The sequence below is a fragment of the Coregonus clupeaformis genome, chromosome 21 (genome assembly GCF_020615455.1).
Source record: "Coregonus clupeaformis isolate EN_2021a chromosome 21, ASM2061545v1, whole genome shotgun sequence".
NCBI classification, from domain to species: Eukaryota; Metazoa; Chordata; class Actinopteri; order Salmoniformes; family Salmonidae; genus Coregonus; species Coregonus clupeaformis.
The window spans coordinates 53,577,792-53,598,445 of record NC_059212.1 but is presented as its reverse complement, the minus strand read 5'-3'; the positions used below and the strand labels follow the sequence as shown (position 1 = coordinate 53,598,445).

The 20,654-nt window shown below is 45.3% G+C and overlaps 1 protein-coding gene across 1 annotated transcript in view; it reads right to left on the bottom strand.

The window, feature by feature from the left end:
- Positions 1-9,474: 9,474 nt before the first annotated feature.
- Positions 9,475-20,654, bottom strand: part of LOC121535422 (retinal homeobox protein Rx1-like) — a 33,188-nt gene continuing 22,008 nt past the window's right edge. Inside the window, exon 3 of the mRNA XM_041842466.1 lies at positions 9,475-10,118. Coding sequence (XP_041698400.1) covers positions 9,624-10,118 — 495 coding nt within the window. The 3' untranslated portion in view covers positions 9,475-9,623. The remainder of the gene's footprint in view (positions 10,119-20,654) is intronic.

Sequence of the window (20,654 nt, the reverse complement as noted above, 5' to 3'; positions counted from 1 at the left end):
CTCGAGTGAACAGATGTCTGCCTCTCATTGGTTCAAACGTTGTCAGCCTAAACCAATCAGGTGAGACCACGAAACACTCGCTCTGTCATTCCTCTTCCGGGGAACTCATTTCCGCTGAACCAGTGGTAAATTGTTTTGACTTGATAGTACACAGTTTATGTCAAAATTGAATTTTCATAGAAGGTTAGTAGAACTTACGTAGCAAGTTAGGATAACTTATGCAGCAGGTTAGGATAATTAACATAGCAGCTTTGGAAAAGGGTTAGGGTTAGCTCAAATACAAACATTTCTAACTTTTAAAGTCAGATTCATGATCAGATTGAGCGGTATTCGCAACTTGTGAAATTGTATATCAATGTGTTTGGACACACCTACTCATTCAATGGTTTTTCTTTATTTTTACTATTTTCTACATTGTAGAATAATAGTGAAGACATCAAAACTATTAAATAATACATATGGAATCATGTAGTAACCAAAAAAGTGTTAAACAAATCAAAATATATTTTATATTTGAGATTCTTCAAATAGCCACCCTTTGCTTTGATGACAGCTTTGCACACTCTTGGCATTCTCTCAACCAGCTTACATGAGGTAGTCACCTGGAAGGAATTTCAATTAACAGGTGTGTGCCTTGTTAAAAGTTAATTTGTGGAATTAATTTCCTTCTTAATGTGTTTGAGCCAATCAGTTGTGTTGTGACAAGGTAGGGGGGGTATACAGAAGATAGCCCTATCTGGTAAAAGACCAAGTCCATATTATGGCAAGAACAGCTCAAATAAGCAAAGAGCAATTTCAGTCCATCATTACTTTAAGACATGAAGGTCAGTCAATACGGAATATTTCAAGAACTTTTCTTCAAGTGCAGTCGCAAAAACTGACCTTCATGTCTTAAAGTAATGATGGACTGAAATTGCTCTTTGCTTATTTGAGCTGTTCTTGCCATAATATGGACTTGGTCTTTTACCATATAGGGCTATCTTCTGTATACCCCCCCTACCTTGTCACAACACAACTGATTGGCTCAAACACATTAAGAAGGAAATTAATTCCACAAATTAACTGAATGATCATTTCTCTACCATAAGCCGCCTCCAACATCGTTTTAGAGAATTTGGCAGTACGTCCAACCGGCCTCACAACCGCAGACCACGTGTAACCACGCCAGCCCACGACCTCCATATCCGGCTTCTTCACCTGCGGGATCGTCTGAGACCAGCCACCCGGACAGCTGATGAAACTGAGGAGTATTTCTGTCTGTAATAAAGCCCTTTTGTGGGGAAAAACACATTCTGATTGGCTGGCCCTGGCTCCCAAGTGGGTGGGTCAGGCTCCCCAGTGGGAGGTGCACCCCTGCCCAGTCATGTGAAATCCATAGATCAGGGCCTAATTCATTCATTTCAATTGACTGATTTCCTTATATGAACTGTAACTCAGTAAAACCGTTGAAATTGTTGCATGTTATATTTATATTTTTGTTCAATAATAATATGTAAAATGTATATGTAAAGTGCATTCGGAAAGTATTCAGACCCCTTGACTTTTCCACATTGTATTACGTTACAGCCTTATTCTAAAATTGATAAAATTATTTTAATTCCTCATCAATCTACACACATTACCCCATAATGACAAAGCGAAAACAGGTCTTTAGACATTTTAGCTAATTTATATATTTAAAAAAAACCTTTACATAAGTCTTCAGACCCTGTGCTATGAGACTCCAAATTGAGTTCAGGTGCATACTGTTTCCATTGATCATCCTTGAGATGTTTCTACAACTTGAATGGAGTCCACCCGTGGTAAATTAATTTGATTGGACATGATTTGGAAAGGCACACACCTGTCTAAATAAGGTCCCACAGTTGACAGTGCATGTCAAAGAAAAACCAAGCCATGAGGTCGAAGGAATTGGCCGTAGAGCTCAGAGACAGGATTGTGTCGAGGCACAGATCTGGGGAAGGGGTACCAAAACACATCTGCAGCATTGAAAGTCCCTAAGAACACAGTGGCCTCCGTCATTCTTAAATGGAAGAAGTTTGGAACCACCAAGACTCTTCCTAGAGCTGGCCAACCGGCCAAACTGAGCAATCGGGGGAGAAGGGCCTTGGTCAGGGAGGTGACCAAGAAACCGATGGTCACTCTGACAGAGCTCCAGAGTTCCTCTTTGGAGATGGGAGAACCTTCCAGAAGGACAACCATCTCTGCAGCACTCCACCAATCAGGCCTTTATGGTAGAGTGGCCAGACGGAAGCCACTCCTCAGTAAAAGGCACATTACAGCCCGCTTGGAGTTTGCCAAAAGGCACCTAAAAACTATCAGACCATGACAAACAACATTCTCTGGTCTGATGAAACCAAGATTGAACTCTTTGGCCTGAATGCCAAGCATCACATCTGGAGGAAACCTGGCACCATCCCTACGGTGAAGCATGGTGGTGGCAGCATCATGTTGTGGGGATGTTTTTTAGCGGCAGGGACTGGGAGACTAGTCAAGATCGAGGGAAAGATGAACGGAGCAAAGTACAGGGAGATCTTTGATGAAAACCTGCTCCAGAGCGCTCAGGACCTCAGACTGGGGTGAAGGTTCACCTTCCAACAGGACAACGACCCTTAGCACACAGCCAAGACAATGCAGGAGTGGCTTCGGGACAAGTCTCTGAATGTCCTTGAGTGGCCCAGCCAGAGCCCGGACTTGAACCCAATCGAACATCTCTGGAGAGACCTGAAAATAGCTGTGCAGCGACACTCCCCATCCAACCTGACAGAGCTTGAGAGGATCTGCAGAGAAGAATGGGAGAAACTCCCCAAATGTAGGTGTGCCAAGCTTGTAGTGTCATACCAAAGACTTGAGGCTGTAATCGCTGCCAACGGTGCTTCAACAAAGTACTGAGTAAAGAGTCTGAATACTTATGTAAATGTTATTTTTCCGGGCTCTTTTTTTATACATTTGCAAATATGTCTAAAAACCTGTTTTTGCTTCGTCATTATGGGGTATTGTGTGTAGATTGATGAGGGGAAAAAACGATTTAATCAATTTTAGAATAAGGCTGTAACGTAACAAAATGTGGAAAAAGTCAAGGGGTGTGAATACTTTCCGAATGCACTGTATATGTAGCAAAAAAGCTGTAGAACCATTGCTTTACTAATGTCACTGCGTTATAATATCTTTGTTTTCAAATGAATGTAGCCTACAGTACAAGTTTTTGTCAACTGGAAACATTTTTGACCAGCATCCTAGATGGTGTTAGTCTTTCCCCTCAATCTGTTTGGGTGCGTGTGTGTTCCTCTCTGACTGACACAGTGAACATCTCCACAGAAGACAAGTAAACTGGCGTCAGCCATCAAATCGCAAATTATGTCAACGCACACACACTGAACACACACACACACTGAACACACACACACACACACTGAACACACACACACACACACTGAACACACACATGCTGAACACACACACACTGAACACACACACACACTGAACGAACACACTGAACACACACACTGAACACACACACACTGAACACACACAGACACACACACACACGCACACACTGAACACACACACACACTCACACTGAACACTCACACTGAACGTTCAGAGGCCAGAACCAGTGAGTGTCCCTTTGAAAAGCATTCGTAATCAAACCACATTAATCACTCTCCTTTCCCTTATTATTTCCAGCGTGGAACATGTCCTCTGTCAGTCCTGTTAACTGCAGCCTTGAGGACCACTGAGGCACCGCCAAGCACAACAACATTACAATAATAACACATCATTAATGTGGCTGGTTAGTAGTTACAGGTGTTCTGTTCTGGTACATCTCCACATAGTGACTTAGGGGCTACATGGGGAATTGGGATGACGGTGGGTAGTTTAAATAAATCACAAAGTATGGATTGCATTCACTCCCTTGTCCATAGATTGCTTTCAAGGTAAGAAAACAAATATGTAATATGTAGAATAGCTGAGCTATCCCTTTAATGTTGGGCAAGTACCAAACGCCCCCCTGAAAGGAATGTATTACACTACATTAAAACAGGTGGCAAGCCATAGTTGTATCTCAGTTTGATATAATAAAATCAATATATAACTCATCACCCATAACTCTACTTTGACAAGTTACTGACCCAGAATGGACCTTCCATCTGTCCTCCTGAACTATGGAGAGATCACACACACACACACATTACTCCGCTACAGTGACCCACACATGGTATACCCCTCCCCCATGTCTCCTGACACCCCTGGGGAGGCCTGATGGAGTGGAGCTTCATCTGCCTAACAGGCTGGCAGGTCTCCATGCACCGGGCTGCAGAGACACAACAGCTCGCTGCTCCCTCCCAGCCCTGATCCCAACCCGTCCGTTCCTGCCAGGGCTGACATGGTGCCATTGTCCAGCAGACACACTCGTTACCAGCATCAAGTCATGTTCACAGTAGCCTAGAGAGTCGCACATTGGAAAAGAAAAGAAACAAGTTGCTGGGAGGAACTTCTGTCACAGTGTTTTCTAGTGTATCTTTATTACAATCAATCAAAGAACATTGAATCTAAATACAACAAAAATAATAACAAAATGTCAATAAATGAATTCAAGGTATAGCACAGCATGAACTGCATTAGAAACAGAGAATCAACTTGAACAGTACTGAAATTACTTGAATGTAAACAGTACATTGAGTTGACAAAACATTAAGAACACCTGCTCTTTCCATGACATAGACTGACCAGGTGAATCCTGGTGAATGCTATGATCCCTTATTGATGTCACTTGTTAAATCCACTTCAATGGGCGGCAGGTAGCTTAGTGGTTAAGAGCGTTGTGCCAGTAACCGAAAGGTCGCTGGTTCTAATCCCCGAGCCGACTAGGTGAAAAATCTGTCGATGTGCCCTTGAGCAAGGCACTTAACCCTAATTGCTCCTGTAAGTCGCTCTGGATAAGAGCGTCTGCTAAATGACTAATTATTTTATGAAGGGGAGGAGACAGGTTAAAGATGTTTAAGCCTTGGGACAATTGAGACATGGGTTGTGTATGTGTGCCATTCAGAGGATGAATCAGCAAGACTAAATATTTGAGTGCTTTTGAATGGGGTATGGTAGTAGGTGCCAGACACACCGGTTTGTGTCAAGAACTGCAACTCTGCTGGGTTTTTCACGCTCAACAGCTCAACAGTTTCCTGTGTGTATCAAGAACGGTCCACCACCCAAAAGACATCCAGCCAACTTGGCACAACTGTGGGAAGCATTGGAGTCAACATGGGCCAGCATCCGTGTGGAATGCTTTTGACTCCTTGTAGGGGGGGTGCAGCTCAATATTATGAAGGTGTTAATGTTTTGTACACACAGTGTATATTAGACAATGTTTAACAAATATTTATAATTGATTTCTGGGGTATTTTTCCAGTAAAAAAAACATTTTCGTTGGCTTTTACTAACCACTATATCCCACAAAAGTACAAAATGCACTCCTATGTGGAGGAATGTATCAAGAAATAACCCATAAATTATTTATTTTTTGATATAAAATCAAATGTTGATTTCCGTATTTCTGTTATTTTTCCAGATATACTGTAACTCCATGAGAGGGCCCATCCATGGTTTGGTGGGTTTTACGAGAAAAATAAGGTAACCACACTCTATTGCTCTGATGCAAAACATTTAGTACTAGTTAACCAATGTTTCAACAGCAAGGTGCCTTAATAAGGATTTCTGGTTGAAGGCAGTCAAACAGGAAGTAAATTAACAAAGGGTTCTCAATAAACTGAAAATGTAGAAGCTGTGTTTAAAGTTTATGTTTTTATGTTTGATTTTTTATTCAAATCACCTCAATTGACTGCCTTCCATTTGAATTGACCCCAACCCTGTTCTGGTGGATTTTATGACCATTAGTTATTTTAGCCTCTAAACCTCCCTGGCCGTTAGTCCAGACTCTAAACCTCCCTGACCGTTAGTCCAGCCTCTAAACCTTCCTGACAATTAGTCCAGACTCTAAACCTCCCTGACCGTTAGTCCAGCCTCTAAACCTCCCTGACCGTTAGTCCAGCCTCTAAACCTCTCTGACCGTTAGTCCAGACTTTAAACCTTCCTGACCATTAGTCCAGCATCTAAACCTCTCTGACCGTTAGTCCAGCATCTAAACCTCCCTGACCGTTAGTCCAGACTCTAAACCTCCCTGGCCGTTAGTCCAGACTCTAAACCTCCCTGACCGTTAGTCCAGACTTTAAACCTTCCTGACCGTTATTCCAGCCTCTAAACCTCCCTGACCGTTAGTCCAGCCTCTAAATCTCCCTGACCGTTAGTCCAGACTCTAAACCTCCCTGACCGTTAGTCCTGCCTCTAAACCTCCCTGACCGTTAGTCCAGCCTCTAAACCTCCCTGACCGTTAGTCCAGCCTCTAAACCTCCCTGACCGTTAGTCCAGCCTCTAAACCTCCCTGACCGTTTGGTTCCAAGAGCTTCAGACCAAGAGGAGGATCAATAGTCCTGAACAATGAATCAGTCGACCCACTGAAGTGTTACATCAGACAGGCAGGCTGCTCTCATTCTGGGGCTACACACACACAGACACACACACACACACACACACACACACACACAGTCTTGCGCAGCTAACCTTGTGAGGACATACAATTCAGTCCCATTCAAAATCCTATTTTCCCTAACCCCTAACCCTAAACCTAACCCGTACCGTACCCTTACCCTAACCCTGATCTTAACCCCAACCCTAACCCTAACCCTAACCTTAACCCAAAAACCTATCCTTAACCCTAACACTAAACCTAAACCTAAACCTAAACCTAGCTCCTAACCTAACCCTAAACCTAATTCTAACCCTGACACTAATTCTAACCTTAACCCTAAACCCCCTAGAAATAGCATTTGACCAACAACCAACATAATGTCCCCAGTTGGTAAACATTTTCTTGGTTTACTATTCTTGTGGGGACTTCTGGTCCCCACAAGTATAGTTAAACACGTCCACACACACACACACACACACACACACACTCAGTCTGTGACCCATCATTTCCGAACAACCATAATGCATAGAAAGAACACCCTTTTGAATTTCCTGTGCCCTATAGTAACTGCTGCCACTTAAAGGGGCAATCAGCAGTTGCTACATCCATTTTTTGACTTATACACTGAATATATGTACCCATTGATTCTTGAAGAATATAACTTATAAATGCCTCATGAGCTTAGTTCAACTGTCGTAGCCCATCAGAACCCAAAATATAAGCCTGTTTTACTCCAATGTTTGTAAACAAAGTCAATGTAAACAAACACTATTTAGCCTCAAAACATGGTTAAAACTTCCATAGCTCTGTCTATGAATTTGAGAGTGGTTACATTTCTCCAGCCCCATACCTCTGAAACAGGGGCGGGGAAAATGCTTTGTTATTGATTGTACTGCTGATTGCCGCTTTAAGCCATGTAAAAACAGAACATCACAATAAGAATAGACTGCCTGCCTCCCCTGTTGTCAACATTACATCAAGGAGCAGCACTAACTAATACGATGTGTTAGAAGGATTTATACAGTACAGTGCATGACAGACTACTAAATGTGTGGTGGTGCACATGATTGGGTTCAGTTTAGACAATTTAGGAAGTAAACTGACATTTCTATTAAAATTTTCCTCAATGCTTTGGAATTTTGGAAATTTGGAATTGGCTGAATTGAAATGGAGTTAACCCCAACGCTGTATACCACCACACATTTAGTAGTCTGTCAGGCATTGTACTGTATAAATCCTAGTCTGGTGTATTTATGAACAGAAACGAACAACCTAGCAGCATCTCTGTAAAGGAGTGGGGGAGGAAAAGATGAGGAGGAAAGGAAAGGAATGGAGGAAAAGAGGAAAGGAAAGGAGGAAAGGAGGAAATTAGGAAAGGGAATGAGGAAAGGAGGAAATTAGGAAAGGAAAGGAGGAAAGGATGAAATTAGGAAAGGAAATAAGGAAATTAGGAAATTAGGAAAGGGAAGGAGGAAAGGGAAGGAGGAAAGTGGGAAAGGGAAGGAAAGGAGGAAAGGAAAGGAAAGGAAAGGAAAGGAGGAAAGGAAAGGAGGTGACTGACTGTATCAGGCCTTGAATAGGGTCTAAGGGCTTGTCCATCAATTGTTAACCTGTTAAAAACATGTAATTAGGTGTTAAGTGGTACGGTTGTCTGACCAAATTAGCAGGCGTGACAGATTACCCAAGATAGAGGATTTTCTCAACCTTCATCCGCCAGGACTGAGTCTTCTGAGGACATTTCAGGTGTCACTGCCTCAGCTCATGTTGCCTCATCTAGGCCAGGAGATTTCCCTGGTCAGGTCATATTGCCTCATCTAGGCCAGGAGGATTTCTTACTGTAGTCAGGTCACATGGTCAGGAAAACTCCTGGCCCTAATATGGAATTCAGCAGCATTAGATGTCTCTCCTGTCCCTTTCCACTGATAGGGGGACATATTGGTCAACAATCCAGCCATCCATCGCAAGACCACTAGAGTGCGAGCTCAATTGAATCCGGAGTATAAATCGATCATCAAAGCTTGATGATAAATTGATCATCAGTGATCATCAGTTCTGTCTTCACAAGTCACTCAAGGTGCCCCCCCATTAATTTGACATCCAGGAAAATAGAGACCATCCTTTATACAGAACGTCTTTGTTTTGTGATCACAATCACATGTGCTGAAGTTGACCATCCTTTATACAGAACGTCTTTTTTGGTTGTAATTTTGGGCAGAGCTGCATGTGCGACATAACTCCACCAGTCCTAATGTTTTTTTAATCAATTAGTATATTTGAGTTTAACCACAATATTTGTTGCATTATTTGTTCTGTCGTTTCTGGAGGATTAAATTGAAATTGCAACCAACTTTCTATGGCTTGTTTTAGAAATAGTGATATTTGGGAGATGATTTCCTTTTCAAATAACTGAAAGTGAGAGGTTGTAATCTGAATAAAGGGAAAAAGGCCATTCTTGAACATGGGTGAGACAATCTTACTAATTTGCTAGAGAACTAGTTCGGATTTTGTATGGGCGGCAGGTAGTTTAGTGGTTAAGAGCGTTGTGCCAGTAACCGAAAGGTCGCTGGTTCTAATCTCCGAGCCGACTAGGTGAAAAATCTGTCGATGTGCCCTTGAGCAAGGCACTTAACCCAAATTGCTCCTGTAAGTCGCTCTGGATAAGAGCGTCTGCTAAATGTATGACTGAAGCTTTTAGTGATAGGTCTAATGCTTTAATATTGAATAATTTCTGTCCTCCGAATTCATATTCATTATATAAATAGGCCCGTTTAATTTTGTCTGGCTTGCCGTTCCAAATAAATTGAATCTTTTTTTCTCGTGTCATTATAACAATGGGATATGTATTCCGAGTATATCCACATCACAATCAGACCATCTTATTGGTAAACTACATGGTAATTAAAAAATTGTATATTTAAGTGATCCAATACATAATATAGTACATTTATCATAATTTGGTTGTAATCCAGAGAGGTTAGAAAATGTATCTAGATCCTTATGAGGCTGTGGAGGGATTCATGTTATACAGAACGTCCTTTTGTTTTTGTGATCACAATCACGTGTTGACAGCCTTCATACAGAACATTTCCTCTCCATTGGATCACATGTGCTGCCAGGTTTTATCCAAGTACTGAATGTGCTCCTTAGCCTTCATCCTCAGCGCTGCGATGCTGGAGCTACGTTCCACTTTCTCATGCATAGGGTAGTTATCATTGAAGCTGGGGGGACACTGGTAGGGAGGCGGGGCCATTGACTGCGTGCTTTGCCTCCCCTGCATTCCTTGCACCATCCCCTGGTGCACCACGCCATGTACTGGGGGGCTGTTGAGGAAGCTGTGGGAGTGGGAGGGGTAGGCAGGCTGAAGGTGAGGGCCCTGCCCTGGGGCCCTGTAGCCGGGGATAGTGTGCATGGGGGTGGCACTGGACATGGGCGAGGCCAGCCAGGGGTCCAGGGGTAATGGGTTGGACAGGGGCCCCATGTTGGAGGGCATGGGCGGTCGGTTGAAGGACAGCATGGAAGAGTCGTGTAGCTTCAAGGAGCTGGAGTCCATCTTCTCCTGACGTCTCCACTTAGCCCGACGGTTCTGGAACCACACCTGGACACGGACAGAGAAGATACAGTCGTATTAGTCTCCACGGTAACAAGATTACACTTTGACTCAGTTATTTTCACTTGAAAATGTATGCCAAACAAAGTTTAACAAACCATACAACTCTACAGTGCCTTCAGAAAGCATCCATACCCCTTGACTTATTCCACATTTTGTTGTGTTACAGCCTGAATTCAAAATTGATTAAATTGTATTTCTTCTCTCACCCATCTACACACAACACCCTATAATGACAAAGTGATTATTTTTAGTATTTTTATGTTTGCACATTTATTGAAAATGAAATATCTCATTCACATAAGTATTCACACCACTGAGTCAATACTTTGTAGAAGCACCGTTGGCAGCGATTACAGCTGTGAGTCTTTCTGGGTGTCACGAATGTCGGTGGAATGCGGTAGGCCAGAGTCAAGCACAGGACACAGAATGAGATGAAGAACCACTTTACTGAGTAGTAAAGAAATACAAGCAAAACCCTCCAAAACAACAAAGGAGGAGCAAAACCCGCTCACAAAATGACACTCGTACAATCAAATAAACATAGAAACATATAACATAGAGTGGCAGCAGCTTGTACTCCGGTGACGATGAACGCCGAAGCCTGCCCGAGCCAGAAGGAAGGGCAGTCTCGGCAGAATCCGTGACAGTACCCCCGACGTGCGGCTCCAGCCATGCGTCGACACCGGCCTCGGGGACGGCCAGGAGGACGCGGTGTTGGGTTCCTAGCAGGATATCCCTCCTAGGAACCCAGCACCGCTCCTCCGGACCGTACCCCTCCCACTCCACGAGATACTGCAGGCCCCCCATCCGACGCCTCGAATCCAGGATGGAACGGACCAAGTACGCCGGTGCCTCCTCGATGTCCAGTGGGGGCGGAGGAACCTCCCATATCTCAGAATCCTGGAGTGGACGAGCTACCACCGGCCTGAGGAGAGACACATGAAACGAGGGGTTAACACGATAATTAATAGGAAGCTGTAACCTATAACATACCTCGTTCAATCTCCTCAGGACTTTAAATGGGCCCACAAACCACCTACCCAACTTCCGTCAGGGCAGGCGAAGGGGCAGATTTCGGGTCGAGAGCCAGACCCGGTCCCCCGGTGCATACACCGGGGCCTCACTGCGGTAGCGGTTGGCGCTCGCCTTCTGACGCCTGATGGCCCGCTGCAGGCGTTCATGTGTAGCGTCCCAGGTTTCCTGCGAGCGCCGAACCCACTCGTCCACCGCAGGTACCTCGATCTGGCTCTGATGCCAAGGTGCCAGGGCCGGCTGATAACCTAACACACACTGGAAAGGCGTAAGGTTAGTGGAGGAGTGGCGGTTGGAGTTTATAGACATCTCTGCCCAGGGTAGGAAAACCGACCACTCCCCTCACCGGTCCTGGCAATACGACCTCAGAAACCTACCCACCTCCTGGTTAATTCTCTCCACCTGCCCGTTACTCTCGGGGTGAAAACCTGAGGTAAGGCTAACCGAGATCCCCAACCGTTCCATGAACGCCCTCCAAACCCTTGAGGTGAACTGGGAACCCCGATCAGACACTATATCCTCAGGCACCCCGTAGTGCCGGAAGACGTGTGTAAAAAGGGCCTCAGCAGTTTGTAGGGCCGTAGGGAGTCCGGGCAGAGGAAGGAGGCGACAGGACTTAGAAAACCGATCCACAACGACCAGGATGGTTGTGCTCCCTCTTGAGGGAGGTGGATCAGTCATAAAATCCACCGATAGGTGGGACCACGGTTGTTGTGGAACGGGTAGGGGTTGTAATTTCCCTCTGGGCAGGTGTCTAGGAGCCTTACACTGGGCGCACACCGAGCAGGAGGAAACATAAACCCTCACGTCCTTGGCTAAGGTGGGCCACCAGTACTTCCCACTAAGACAGGTCACTGTACGACCGATGCCAGGGTGACCAGAGGAGGGTGACGTGTGAGCCCAATAGATCAAACGATCACGGACCTCCAGCGGTACGTACTTACGACCCTCTGGACACTGGGGAGGAGAGGGTTCGCTACGTAACGCCCGCTCGATGTCCGCGTCAACCTCCCACACCACCGGTGCGACCAGAAACGACGCCGGAAGTATGGGAGTGGGCTCCACGGAACTCTCCTCCGTGTCATACAGTCGGGACAGAGCATCTTCCTTAGCATTCTGGGAGCCCGGCCTGTAAGAAAGGGTGAAAACAAAACAGGTTAGAAACATGGACCACCTTGCCTGGCGAGGGTTTAACCTCTTCGCCGCTCGGATGTACTCCAGATTGTGGTGGTCAGTCAAAATGAGAAAAGGGTGTTTAGCCCCCTCAAGCCAATGTCTCCACGCTTTCAGGGCTTTGACCACCGCCAACAACTCCCGGTCCCCCACATCATAGTTGCGCTCCGCCGGGCTGAGCTTCTTCGAAAAGAAAGCACAGGGGCGGAGCTTGGGTGGCGTGCCCGAGCGCTGAGAAAGTACAGCGCCTATCCCAGCCTCGGATGCATCCACCTCAACCGTGAAGGCCAAGGAGGGATCCGGATGAGCCAGCACTGGAGCCGAGGTAACAGGTCCTTCAGGCGACTAAAAGCCCTGTCCGCCTCAGCTGACCACCGCAGACGCACCGGTCCCCCCTTCAGCAACGAGGTAATGGGAGGCGCTACCTGACCAAAGCCCCGGATAAACCTCCGGTAGTAGTTGGCAAACCCCAAGAAACGCTGCACCTCCTTCACCGTGGTTGGAGTCGCCCAATTACGCACGGACGAAATGCGGTCACTCTCCATCCTCACCCCAGACGCGGACATGTGGTACCCTAGGAAGGAGATGGACTCCTGAAAGAACAGGCCTTAGCATACAGGTCATGCTCCAACAGTCTTCCAAGCACTTTACGCACCAGGGACACATGCTTGGCCCTTGTAGTGGAGTATATAAGTATGTCATCAATATACACCACTACCCCTTGTCCGTGCAGGTCCCTGAAAATCTCATCCACAAATGATTGGAAGACTGATGGAGCATGCATTAACCCGTATGGCATGACAAGATACTCATAATGTCCAGAGGTGGTACTAAATGCCGTCTTCCACTCATCTCCCTCCCGGATATGCACTAGGTTGTACGCGCTCCTGAGATCCAATTTTGTGAAGAAGCGTGCCCCGTGCAATGATTCCGTCATACTAGCTATCAGGGGTAATGGATAGCTGTACTTGATGGTAATCTGATTTAAGCCACGGTAATCAATGCACGGGCGTAAACCACCATCCTTCTTCTTCACAAAAAAGAAACTAGAGGAGACAGGTGAAGTGGATGGCCGAATGTATCCCTGTCTCAGAGACTCTGTGACATGTCTCCATAGCCGCCCTCTCCTCCTGAGACAAAGGATACACGTGACTCCGGGGAAGTGCAGCTCCTACCTGGAGATTTATCGCGCAATCCCCTGGACGATGAGGTGGTAATTTAGTCGCCCTCTTTTTACTAAAGGCGATAGCCAAATCGGCATACTCTGCAGGAATGTGCATGGTGGAAACCTGGTTTGGACTTTCCACCATAGTTGCCCCCAAGGAAACTCCTACACACCTCCCTGAACACTGACTGGACCATCCCTTAAGAGCCCTCTGTTGCCATGAAATCGTGAGGTCATGAATGGTTAACCAGGGAAGTCCCAACACCACAGGATACGCAGGAGAATCAATCAGATAGAGGCTAATCCTCTCCTCATGACCCCCCTGCGTCCTCATCAGAAGTGGAGTGGTGACCTCCCTGATTATGCCTGACCCTAACGGGCGACTATCTAAAGCGTGCACAGGGAAAGGTTTATCAACAGACACAGTAGGAATCCCTAAACTACGAGCATACTGGCGATCAATAATATTCCCAGCCGCGCCTGAATCTACTGGCGCCTTATGCTGGGAATGGGGGGAAACTTCTGGAAAAACAATATCTATACACAAATTAGCAACAGGAGGCTCTGGGTGAGTCGGGTGCCTACTCACCTGAGACGGTCGACCAGTGCCCTGCCTGCTGCCTCGACCTCCTGAGGACCCTCCCCAGCACCGACCAGCAGTGTGTCCTCTGCGGCCACAGTTGGTGCAGGGGACGGTCCCTCTCCCCGTCTCCCTAACCGCAGCACCTCCGAGCTCCATGGGGGTAGACTCGGAGGTGCTGGGGGATGGAATGGACGGCCCCAGATCAGAACGTCCGCGGGCTGCCAACAGGTTATCCAACCTGATGGACATGTCCACCAGTTGGTCCAGGGTGAGATCGGTGTCCCTGCAGGCCAGCTCCCGACGGACGTCCTCCCTTAAGCTGCAGCGATAATGGTCGATCAGGACCCTCTCATTCCATCCCGCGCTGGCTGCTAAAGTTCTGAATTCCAGCGCAAACTCCTGCGCGCTCCTCATCTCCTGTCGTAGGTGGAACAGACCTTCACCCACCGCTCTCCCCTCTGGTGGATGATCGAATACCGCCCGGAAGCGGCGGGTGAAATCCTCGTAGCGGACAGTACTTGCGTCTATTCCTCCCCACTCGGCGTTGGCCCATTCCAGCGCCTTCCCCGATAGACAGGAGATGAGGGCGGACACGCTCTCGTATCCCGAGGGCGCCAGGTGAATGGTGGCCAGGTAAAGCTCGACCTGGAGGAGAAATCCCTGGCACCCGGCAGGTGTTCCGTCATATGCCCTCGGGAGCGAGAGCCGAATCCCACTGGACCCAGATGGCGAAGCGGTGACCAGTGTTGTAGGTGGGTGAGTGGTTGGAGATGGTGACGGGATACCACCTCTCTCCCATCGTTCCATTGTCTGGAATACTCGTTCCATGGTGACCCTGTAGTATATGATGAATGGTGGTCATCATTGCTGTCAACAAAAGAGTCCATCTATGCTGCATCGTGTCAGAAGTTTTTATTCATACCACGAGGTTACAGCATAAATTACAGACACGCGTTGTCTGGAGAGCAGTTGCCTCGAATTATAATAACCGCTCTGGGGTTTATTGTCCAAAACCCTTCTTATATAGACACTGCCAAAATAAGGGTTACCCCCTCTTCTGGCCAATCCCCAGTCTCCCCTGTCTACAAGACACTTCCGGTCTGTTGTATTTGGCGTCACACCCAAAACATTCCCTCTTCCTACTAACACAAACAACATTCCATTTCTTCATGAAAAACATTTAACAAAGGCATAATCTTCAGATACTATAACCCCGAGAGTCTAAATCATTAATTCCTGACGTTGGACTCGTTCCTCCATCATCTCGGTTACTCCGGCTGCTCCTGCTGACTCCATGGTGGTGCGTGTTTCTGTCACGAATGTCGGTGAAATGCGGTAGGCCAGAGTCAAGTGCAGGACACAGAATGAGATGAAGAACCACTTTACTGAGTAGTAAAGAAATACAAGCAAAACCCTCCAAAACAACAAAGGAGGAACAAAACCCGCTCACAAAATGACACTCGTACAATCAAATAAACATAGAAACATATAACATAGAGTGGCAGCAGCTTGTACTCCGGTGACGACGAATACCGAAGCCTGCCCGAGCCAGAAGGAAGGGCAGTCTCGGCAGAATCCGTGACACTGGGTAAGTCTCTAAGAGCTTTCCACACCTGGATTGTGCAACATTTGCCCATTATTATTTTCAAAATTATTCAATGTCTGTCAAATTGGTTGTTGATCATTGCTAGACGATCATTTTCAGGTCTTGCCATAGATTTCCAAGTAGATTTAAATCAAAACTGTAACTCGGCCACTCAGGAACATTCCCTGACTTCTTGGTAAGCAACTCCAGTGTAGATTGTAAGTCGCTCTGGATAAGAGCGTCTGCTAAATGACGAAAATGTAAATGTAAATGTAGATTTTAGGTCATTGTCCTGCCGAAAGGTGAAGTCATCTTCCAGTGTCTGGTGGAAAGCAGACTGAACCAGGTTTTCCTCTAGGATTTTGCTTAGCTCCATTTCATTATTTCTTTATCCTGAAAAACTCCCCAGTCCTTAACGATTACAAGCATACCCATAACATGATGCATACCCAACTCTTTTCACTGTCGTTTAGGTTAGTATTGTGGAGTAACTAAAATGTTGTTGATCAATCCTCAATTTTCTCCTATCACAGCCATTAAACTCTGTCACTGTTTTAAAGTCACCTCCTGGTGAAATCCCTGAGCGGTTTCCTTCCTCTTCTGCAACTGAGTTAGGAAGGACGCCTGTATCTTTGTAGTGACTGGGTGTATTGATATATAATCCAAAGTGTAATGAATAACTTCACCATGCTCAAAGGGATATTCAACGTCTGCTTTTTTTTTTTTACCCATCTACCAATAGGTGTCCTTCTTTGCGAGGCATTGGAAAACCTCCCTGCTCTTTGTGGTTGAATCTGTGTTTGAAATTCACTGCTCGACTGAGGGATCTTACAGATAATTGTATGTGTGGGGTAGAGAGATGAGGTAGTCATTCAAAAATGTCATGTTAAACACTATTATTTTACACAGAGTGAGTCCATGCAACTTATTATGTGACTTGTTAAGCACATTTTTACACCTGAACTTATTTAGGCTTGCCATAACAAAGGGGTTGAATATATTGACTTAAGACATTTCATCTTTTCATTCAGCTAAACATTTCTAAAAACATAATTCCACTTTAACATTATGGGGTATTGTGTGTAGGCCAGTGACAAAACATCTAAATGTAATCCATTTTAAATTCAGGCTGTAACACAACAAAATGTGGAAAAAGTCAATGGGTGTGAATACTTTCTGAAGGCACTGTATGCACAAGGGCTACATTTAACAATTTCCACAAAAAAATGTAAAAAAAAAACAAATTTAGTGGAAGAACTGTGCAGATGGAAACTTTGGTGAGGGAATTATGGTAAAATCCCCCGTCAGGTTTTTATCAAATCAAATCAAATTTTATTTGTTGCATACACGTGTTTAGCAGATGGTGTAGCGAAATGCTTGTGCTTCTAGCTCCGACACTGCAGTAATATCTAACAAGTAATATCTAACAATTTCACAACATATACCCAATACACACAAATCTAGTAAGGAATGGAATTTAAGAATATATACAGTGGGGAAAACAATTATTTGATACGCTGCCGATTTTGCAGGTTTTCCTACTTACAAAGCATGTAGAGGTCTGTAATTTTTTATCATAGGTACACTTCAACTGTGAGAGACGGAATCTAAAACAAAAATCCAGAAAATCACATTGTATGATTTTTAAGTAATTAATTTGCATTTTATTGCATGACATAAGTATTTGATCACCTACCAACCAGTAAGAATACTGGCTCTCACAGACCTGTTAGTTTTTCTTTAAGAAGCCCTCCTGTTCTCCACTCATTACCTATATTAACTGCACCTGTTTGAACTCGTTACCTGTATAAAAGACACCTGTCCACACATTCAATCAAACAGACTCCAACCTCTCCACAATGGCCAAGACCCGAGAGCTGTGTAAGGACATCAGGGATAAAATTGTAGACCTAAACAAGGCTGGGATGGGCTACAGGACAATAGGCAAGCAGCTTGGTGAGAAGGCAACAACTGTTGGCGCAATTATTAGAAAATGGAAGAAGTTCAAGATTACGGTCAATCACCCTCGGTCTGGGCCCCCTGCAAGATCTCACATCGTGGGGCATCAATGATCATGAGGAAGGTGAGGGATCAGCCCAGAACTACACAGCAGGACCTGGTCAATGACCTGAAGAGAGCTGGTACCACAGTCTCAAAGAAAACCATTAGTAACACACTACGCCGTCATGGATTAAAATCCTGCAGCGCACGCAAGGTCCCCCTGCTCAAGCCAGCGCATGTCCAGGCCCGTTTGAAGTTTGCCAATGACCATCTGGATGATCCAGAGGAGGAATGGGAGAAGGTCATGTGGTCTGATGAGCTAAAGATATAGCTTTTTGGTCTAAACTCCACTCACCGTGTTTGGAGGAAGAAGAAGGATGAGTACAACCCCAAGAACACCATCCCAACCGTGAAGCATGGAGGTGGAAACATCATTCTTTGGGGATGCTTTTCTGCAAAGGGGACAGGACGACTACACCGTATTGAGGGGAGGATGGATGGGGCCATGTATCGGAAGATCTTGGCCAACAACCTCCTTCCCTCAGTAAGAGCATTGAAGATGGGTCGTGGCTAGGTCTTCCAGCATGACAACGACCCGAAACACACAGCCAGGGCAACTAAGGAGTGGCTCCGTAAGAAGCATCTCAAGGTCCTGGAGTGGCCTAGCCAGTCTCCAGACCTGAACCCTATAGAACATCTTTGGAGGGAGCTGAAAGTCTGTTTTGCCCAGCGACAGCCCCGAAACCTGAAGGATCTGGAGAAGGTCTGCATGGAGGAGTGGGCCAAAATCCCTGCTGCAGTGTGTGCAAACCTGGTCAAGACCTACAGGAAACGTATGATCTCTGTAATTGCAAACAAAGGTTTCTGTACCAAATATTAAGTGATCAAATACTTATGTTATGCAATAAAATTCAAATTAATTACTTAAAATTCATACAATGTGATTTTCTGGATTTTTGTTTTAGATTCTGTCTCTCACAGTTGAAAAGGACCTATGATAAAAATTACAGACCTCTACATGCTTTGTAAGTAGGAAAACCTGCAAAATCGGCAGTGTATCAAATACTTGTTCTCCCCACTGTACATATACAGTTGAAGTCAGAAGTTTACATACACTTAGATTGGAGTCATTCGAACTCGTATTTCAACCACTCCACAAATTTCTTGTTAACATGCTATAGTTTTGGCAAGTTGGTTAGGACATCTACTTTGTGCATGACACAAGTAATTTTTCCAACAATTGTTTACAGACAGATTATTTCACTTATAATTCACTGTATCACAATTCCAGTGGGTCAGAAATGTACATACACTAAGTTGACTGTGCCTTTAAACAGCTTGGAAAATTCCAGAAAATGATGTCATGGCTTTAGAAGCTTCTGATAGGCTAATTGACATCATTTGAGTCAATTGGAGGTGTATCTGTGGATGTATTTCAAGGTCTACCTTCTAACTCAGTGATTATTTGCTTGACATCATGGGAAAATCAAAAGAAATCAGCCAAGACCTCCGAAAAAAATGTGTAGACCTCCACAAGTCTGGTTCATCCTTGGGAGCAATTTCCAAACGCCTGAAGATACCACGTTCATCTGTACAAACAATAGTACGCAAGTATAAACACCATGGGACCACACAGCCGTCATACCGCTCAGGAAGGAGACGTGTTCTGTCTCCTAGAGATGAACGTGCTTTGGTGCGAAAAGTGCAAATCAATCTCAGAACAACAGCAAAGGACCTTGTGAAGATGCTGGAGGAAACAGGTGCAAAAGTATCTATATCCACAGTAAAACAAGTCCTATATCGACATAACCTGAAAGGCCGCTCAACAAGGAAGAAGCCACTGCTCCAAAACTGCCATAAAAAAGCCAGACTATGGTTTGCAACTGCACATGGGGACAAAGATCTGTCAAGGCGTCAGTGTAATGCGGTAGGCGAAGTCAGGCGCAGGACACAGAGCTAATCAAATGGCGTACTTTACTTGTCGGTAAAATGAATTAACAACAACCTCCACGCAGGGAGGGAACAAACCCGCACACTAACGACAGCCGAAACATGAACAAACACACACAACACACAGTGTGAGACAGAGGGTTAAATAGGGATGACATAACTACATGATGGGAAATAGGTGTGACCAATAAAGACAAAACAAGTCGAACATAGAAACATGGATCGGTAGCAGCTAGTACTCCGGTGACGACGAACGCCGAAGCCTGCCCGAGCAAGGAGGAGGGGCAGCCTCGGCTGAATCCGTGACAAGATCATACTTTTTGGAGAAATGTCCTCTGGTCTGATTAAATTAAAATAGAACTGTTTGGCCATAATGACCATCGTTATGTTTGGAGGAAAAAGGGGGTGCCTTGCAAGCCGAAGAACACCATCCCAACCGTGAACCACGGGGGTTGCAGCATCATGCTGTGGGGGTGCTTTGCTGCAGGAGGGACTGGTGCACTTCACAAAATAGATGCTATCATAAGGAAGGAAAATTAAGTGCATATATTGAAGCAACATCTCAAGACATCAGTCAGGAAGTTAAAGCTTGGTCGCAAATGGGTCTTCCAAATGGACAATGACCCCAAGCATACTTCCAAAGTTGTGGCAAAATGGCTTAAGGACAACAAAGTCAAGGTATTGGAGTGGCCATTACAAAGCCCTGACCTCAATCCTATAGAACATTTGTGGGCAGAACTGAAAAAGCGTGTGTGAGCAAGGAGGCCTACAAACCTGACTCAGTTACACCAGCTCTGTCAGGAGGAATGGGACAAAATTCACCCAACTTATTGTGGGAAGCTTGTGGAAGGCTACCCGACACGTTTGACCCAAGTTAAGCAATTTCAAGGCCATGCTACCAAATACTAATTGAGTGTATGTAAACTTCTAACCCACTGGGAATGTGATGAAAGAAATAAAAGCTGAAATAAATCATTCTCTCTACAATTATTCTGACATTTCACATTCTTAAAATAAAGTGGAGATCCTAAC